We start from the raw sequence: 7,229 nt of genomic DNA on the forward strand, positions 1-7,229 counted from the left end.
TTCTTCCCGGACCAGAAAGTAACCGTTGGGGATGTTGAAATGCCTATCGTGATCCTTGGGGACCCAGCCTACCCCTTAATGCCATGGCTCATGAAGCTATACACAGGCAGCCTGGACAGTAGTCAGGACCTGTTCAACTACAGGCTGAGCAAGTGCCGAATGGTGGTGGAATGTGCATTTGGACGTTTAAAAGCACGCTGGCGCAGCTTACTGACTCGCTCAGACCTCAGCGAAAAGAATATCCCCATTGTTATTGCTGCTTGCTGTGCGCTCCACAATATCTGTGAGAGTAAGGGGGAGACCTTTATGGCGGGGTGGGAGGTTGAGGCAACTCGCCTGGCCGCTGATTACGCGCAGCCAGACACCAGGGCGGTTAGAGGAGCACAGCAGGGCGCGGTGCGCATCAGAGAAGCTTTGAAAACGAGTTTTGTGACTGGCCAGGCTACTGTGTGAAACTTCTGTTTGTTTCTCCTTGATGAACCCTCCAAACCACCCCCCCCCCCGACCCGGTTCACTCTACTTCCCTGTAAACCAACCACCCCACCCCACCCTCCCCGCCCCAATTCGAGCACCGCTTGCAGAGGCAATAAAGTCATTGTTTTTTCACATTCATGCATTCTTTATTAGTTCCTCACAGAAGTAGGGGGATAATTGCCAAGGTAGCCTGGGATGGGTGGGGGAGGAGGGATGAAAAAGGACACGCTGCATTTTAAAACTTTAAGTCTTATTGAAGGCCAGCCTTCTGATGCTTGGGCGATCATCTGGGGTGGAGTGACTGGGTGGACGGAGGCCCCCCCACCGTGTTCTTGGGCGTCTTGGTGAGGAGGCTATAGAACTTGGGGAGGAGGGCTGTTGGTTAAACAGGGGCTGTAGCGGCGGTCTCTGCTCCTGCTGCCTTTCCTGCAGCTCAACCATACGCTGGAGCATATCAGTTTGATGCTCCAGCAGACGGAGCATTGACTCTTGCCGTCTGTCTGCAAGCTGACGCCACCTATCGTCTTCAGCCTGCCACTTGCTCTTTTCATCCCGCCATTCAGCCCGCCACCTCTCCTCTCGTTCATATTGTGCTTTTCTCATGTCCGACATTGACTGCCTCCACGCATTCTGCTGTGCTCTATCAGCGTGGGAGGACATCTGCAGCTCCGTGAACATATCGTCCCTCGTCCTACGTTTTCTCTTTCTAATGTTCACTAGCCTCTGCGAAGGAGAAACATTTGCAGCTGGTGGAGGAGAAGGGAGAGGTGGTTAAAAAAGACACATTTTAGAGAACAATGGGTACACTCTTTCATTACAAGGTCGCATATTTCGGCTTGCAGGCAGCCATGGTAGGCCACAGTGTTTTGGCTTTTTTAACCTTCTTAACATGCGGGAAAGGTTGCAAACAGCAGCGCATTTCCCATATCAAGGATGAATTGGGTTGTCCATTTAAAATGGGTTTTCAATGTAAAAGGAGGGGCTGCGGTTTCCCGGTTAACATGCGGCACAAACCCAAGTAAACCCCCCCCCACACACACACACGATTCTCTGGGATGATCACTTCACCCCTCCCCTCCACCGCGTGGTTAACAGCGGGGAACATTTCTGTTCAGAAGAGCAGGAACGGGCGCCTCTGAATGTCCCCTTAATAAAATCACCCCATTTCAACCAGGTGACCGTGAATGATATCACTCTCCTGAGGATAACAAAGAGAGATAAGGAATGGATATTGTCTGCATGCCAGCAAACACCGGGACCATATGCTGCCATGCTTTGTTATGCAATGATTCCAGACTACGTGCTACTGGCCTGGCGTGGTAAAGTGTCCTACCATGGCGGACGGGATAAGGCAGCCCTCCCCAGAAACCTTTTGCAAACGCTTTGGGAGTACATAAAGGAGAGCTTTCTGGAGATGTCCCTGGAGGATTTCCGCTCCATCCCCATACACGTTAACAGACTTTTCCAGTAGATGTACTGGCCGCGATTGCCAGGGCAAATTAATCATTAAACACGCTTGCTTTTAAACCATGTGTAATGTTTACAAATATTTACAAAGGTACACTCACCAGAGGTCTCCTGTGTGCCCTGAGGGTCTTGGGTGAGTTCGGGGGTTACTGGTTCCAGGTCCAGGGTAACAAACATATCCTGGCTGTTGGGGAAACCGGTTTCTCCGCTTCCTTGCTGCTGTGAGCTACCTACAGTACCTCCATCGTCATCTTCCTCGTTCCCCAAACCGTCTTCCCTGTGTGTTTCTCCAGTGAGAGAGTCATAGCACACGGTTGGGGTAGTGGTGGCTGCACTCCCTAGGATCGCATGCAGCTCCGCGTAGAAGCGGCAAGTTTGCGGCTCTGCCCCGGACCTTCCGTTTGCTTCTCTGGCTTTGTGGTAAGCTTGCCGTAGCTCCTTAATTTTCACGCGGCACTGCTGTGCGTCCCTGTTATGGCCTTGGTCCTTCATGGCCTTGGAGATCTTTTCTAATACTTTGCCATTTCTTTTACTGCTATGGAGTTCAGCTATCACTGCTTCATCTCCCCATATGGCGAGCAGATCCCGTACCTCCCGTTCGGTCCATGCTGGAGCTCTTTTGCGATCCTGGGACTCCATCACGGTTACCTGTGCTGATGAGCTCTGCGTGGTCACCTGTGCTCTCCACGCTGAGCAAACAGGAAATGAAATTCAAACATTTGCGGGTCTTTTCCTGTCTACCTGGTCAGTGCATCTGAGTTGAGAGTGCTGTCCAGAGCGGTCACAATGAAGCACTGTGGGATAGCTCCCGGAGGCCAATAACGTCGAATTCCGTCCACACTACCCCAATTCCGACCCGCAAAGGCCGATTTCAGCGCTAATCCCCTCATCGGAGGTGGTGTAAAGAAACCGGTTTAAAGGACCCTTTAAGTCGAAAGAAAGGGCTTCGTCGTGTGGACGTGTCCAGGCTTAATTCGATTTAACGCTGCTAAAGTCGACCTAAACCCGTAGTGTAGACCAGGCCTATGTTAAAGTGGTGCAACACAAAAAGCAGCAGTGTCTCTCAGAGACTCAGCACCCAAAAGAGAGTCCCTGTCAGAGGCTATGGCTGGGTCTACACTACCCGCCTGAATCGGCGGGTAGAAATCGACCTCTCGGGGATCGATTTATCGCGTCCCATCGGGACGCGACAATCGATCCCCGAATCGACGCTCTTACTCCACCAGCGGAGGTGGGAGTAAGCGCTGTCGACGGGAAAACGCAGAGGTCGATTTTGCCGCCATCCCTACAGCAGGGTAAGTCGGCTGCGATACGTCGAATTCAGCTACGCTATTCGCGTAGCTGAATTTGCGTATCTTAAATCGACCCCCCCCCCTATAGTGTAGATGTAGCCTATGTCTTCAATGCCAAAAGGATTGTTCTTACTGCCTTTGTGATCTCCTCTCTGTCTGTATTTGTCTGTTGTCTCTTATTTTAGACTTCGATTATGAGCTCGTGAGGGCAGGAACTATTTTGTTGTTCTGTTTGTCCAGTTTGTTGAGTAGGGCTCCTGGGTGCTATGAGAATACAAACAAGAAATAATAAATATATTGAGATCTCTATCTTGATGTGAAACCCTAGTGGAGACAAGGCACAGGTAATGTTTACCTTGAGGTAGCTAGTCAAAGTCAACACAACGCCCCACACATACGGGGCTGACCTCAATTAACTACAGAGACATGGAGATAAAAGCTACAGTGCTTTGTCTCCACTAGGATTTTATAGCAAGAGCGCTATCTCAGGTTAGTGATCATGATGTAAAAACACACCTTTTTGCAATGAAGACCTAGCCAGATTGATTTTGTCTACCCCCCTAGCTGGGCAGACAGAAGAGTGAGGAGCACAGAGCTGGTCAGAAAGTGGTAAGTATTTTCCAGGAACATTTTTGAATAAATAAAAAAAAGAAATTCAAATTTTTTTCGCAAAATTTTTCCAGGTTTTGATTTAAAAAGTGAAATCATTTTGGTTTGCAGGCACAGTTTTTGATTTTTGAAAACCGAAAACAATTACTCAAAATGGAACATTTTCCAGTTTTAGGTTAAAAAAAAAAAAGATTCTGTTAAAAAAACAACAACCCCAAACTGCAGACAATTAAAATGGCCAATTTTTGACTAAAAAAAGCTTTTGATGGAATAATTGTGCCTCGTTGTAATGCGATGCGACCCATGGCCCAGAGCAAACCCCTCTGCTTATTCCAAGACAGGCTGAGGAGTTTGCAATGGAGAGGGGTGTAACCCAGCAATCAAGCGGAGGCCAGTACTGGCCAGATAGTGTCAAGGTGCTCAGGAGGAGAGATCTCCCAGGACTCAGCTGGTGAAACCTGAGAATTGGAGGTCATCCCAGCAGTCAGGTCTGAACAAAGACACACAAGCAATGCTATATCCTGGTTTCTCTGAACTTAACAGGGGTTTTGCCATTGCTTTCAACTGTACTGAGGTTTTGGCCTTTCGGGCCGGATCCGGAGTGAAGTGTACCCGACCCCAGCCCAGGAGCTGGACTTGGCAGGTCCACCTCTGCATAGAGGGCGACTGCAATGTTTGACTTAGCATCCGGTGCGGGGAGGCGTTGCCGTGGGCCAGGGCAGAATGTCCGATGCTGAAGAGTTCATAGGCCTTCCCGTCCCTGCATTATTTACCCAGCTAGAATGGAGCAGGCACCCAACTGTTCTGTAACATCCGTCAGAAAGCAAAACACTATGGTAAGTGAGTGGCATGTGACTCACCAACAGGCCAACAGGAAACGATCCCAGCCCCACCACCTCGGACCGAGAGCTCTGCTTCTGTCTCTGTTCATGTTTATTAAATAAAAACTTCAAACCAAACCCCAGACATCACAGTCACAATGGGTACAATGCACAGCTACAAAAGAAAACATCCGACCCCTTCCATGCCAGACTCTTTGTCTTGGGAATGAAAAGGTCAGTTTGATGCCACAGGCCCTTGTGCCAACTGCCGTTTTGCCAAACTCATCTGTTTTTTCTCTGCCACTGCTAGCAGCTGAATGACTGCACACGTCGTCCTGCACCTGAAAAGAGGCCAAAGAGCTCTGCTCTAGTCAACAGAGATCTACTGCGTTAGCAACTGCCAGGGGCCCACAGAAACTACACGGCCAATGTCTGTCCGGCCTCCCTTAGCAAGGTCGATGCTGAATCCTCTGGTGTCTGGAAAAGTCCAGGAGCCAAGTATCCGCAAGCCTGGTCACACAACAGTGGAGCTCTCAGGGCTGAGGCCAACAGATCGCAGACGTGGATAATAAAGGAGTGGACGAGCAGAAAGTGTTCCACCATCTCCTCCCTAGGGGCAGCCTTTATCTGCGATGTGCTTCCCTAGTAGGTGACCTCCCGAAGAAATACCCACCACCGTATATCCCTGTACTTGAAGGGAACTTTATTTTTCTGAAGGTACAACACACTCTCTCTTTCCCTTTGCACCTTGGTGTCACTCAGTCTGGAGATGATTCTGCTCCCAGTCATTCCGGGAGCACCACTGACCACCCCGAACTCTAGCGCCAGGGCCCGTCCGAAGAATTAACCAACACTGGGCCCATCTGTGCTCCTAGCCCTGAGAGCCGTGGGACAGGACAGAAACTGGTGACTGGAATCCACCATACGGTAGCAATTTGCTAGGAATCTGGCTGACTCCCTGTGCGTGGCTGGAATGCAGTGGCCGGTGGACAGACAACCACTTCCAAGATCTCATCTGGGGACTGACGGCCTCAGCAATGTATGACAACACAGAACAAAACCAGCACAAGAGCCCCCCCACACACACACTGTAAAGGACCAGTTCTTAAATGTACTGACCTATGGCCAAAGCGTCCCAGCTGGAGGTGGAAGGTCCCTGTGCTTTATGCAGCTCAGACCACAGGAGCAAGTGCCCCGCAGCTCCACTCTCCTGAGCTGCTCCTTTAGTTCCATATAAAACATCAAACCCTCGGCCAAGGTTTAATCTCTACCCCTGGCTGGGTGCATGGAGTGGGATCCTGTCTAGTCGCCATTCACTCCACATGGCTGTAAGGACAGAGATTGCACATCCCATGTCATGGAACATCAGCTCCCAACCCCTCACCCCTCCAAACCTGGTTGTGTCTCCTTATTCCTCTGTAGACTGGGCACCTTTAGTAACACTCTCAGGTCTCTGCTGGGACCCAGCCTGGCAGCTCCATCACCTTGAGGTTGGAGCTCTGGGTACCCGCCCCATCAGTCTGCGTTCATTGCTAAACGGGCTAATGTGAGTGTTATCCTGCATGATTAACCCTCACACCCCCCTGTGATATAGGCAAGTGCAATATTAGCACCCCCCATTTTACAGAGAGGGAAACTGAGGCATGGAAAGGTTAAGGCCAATTTATTTTCAAAACTGGATGCCTGAAACTAAATCAGTAGCCTGGTTTTCAGGATGCTGAAGGCCTGCAGATCCTATGAGTCTGCAAGTGAATGGAATCTGTGTGCACTACACATCTCAGTGATGGCTGTATGTCGACCTGGCCAGCGGGGTGTTTTCTGTATAACTATATTGATCTAACTCAGCAGCAGTCTGTCTGGAAGGGCAGACAGAAAGGAAAGGACTGGCTCAGGATAAAGCTATTCAGCAAACCTCTGAGAATTGCTAAAGGACAATTCAAGAGCCATTGGCTCCAAGGACTGGCTCGATCAGCTCCTGGGCGTACAGGGCTAGGCTGGCCCACATAGATCATAGGCCCTGGACACAGAAGAACAAAAGAACTGGGGGAGGATTAAGAAGGCCCCTCTCTCAGGAGAGGAACAGAAGTTGTTCGAGGGAACCAGACTCAGACACAGCAGCGGACGGGAAGATGTTAGGTGAGATAGACATGTACGTAGATGTGGTTTTAAATTTCTTCTTCGCTTATCCTTTGTTCCTCTGGCTAAAACTAAACAATCGTTGTCTTGGGGGAAGACTCTGATGCCACCACTCTTCACAGCCTCCCAAAAGGAAGAGCCAGAGGTCCCCGAATTCAGTCGGACCTGCAGGAGAAGCATGGTGGACACACGGGGAAGAATTGTGAAATTTCCCCTCTCCCCACCCCCCGAGAGGTACAGGCACAAAGCTGGAGATCCGAGAGGCTGCACCAGAGAGACCACAAAGGGAACAAAAGTTCAGCTAGCCCTGTAACCATGACAATCTCTAAAAATCCATCCCATTATTTAGATGCCCAAATCTGGATTTAGGTGCGAACTTTAGGCACACAATTTTGACTTAGGTAGCTTGCCCTGTGATCTCATAACAAAT

General features: G+C 50.0%; 1 protein-coding gene across 1 annotated transcript; it reads right to left on the bottom strand.

Moving 5' to 3' along the window:
• Positions 1-577: 577 nt before the first annotated feature.
• Positions 578-3,204, bottom strand: LOC135976990 (mediator of RNA polymerase II transcription subunit 15-like). Its single transcript, XM_065575313.1, has 2 exons — positions 2,043-3,204; positions 578-1,220 (listed from the first exon to the last, which is right to left on the bottom strand). The coding sequence occupies exons 1-2, from the start codon at positions 2,578-2,580 to the stop codon at positions 718-720; spliced, it is 1,041 nt and encodes a 346-aa protein (XP_065431385.1). The 5' UTR covers positions 2,581-3,204; the 3' UTR covers positions 578-717.
• Between the last annotated feature and the right edge of the window lie 4,025 nt (positions 3,205-7,229).

The sequence above is a fragment of the Chrysemys picta genome, chromosome 21 (genome assembly GCF_011386835.1).
Source record: "Chrysemys picta bellii isolate R12L10 chromosome 21, ASM1138683v2, whole genome shotgun sequence".
Taxonomy (NCBI): Eukaryota; Metazoa; Chordata; order Testudines; family Emydidae; genus Chrysemys; species Chrysemys picta.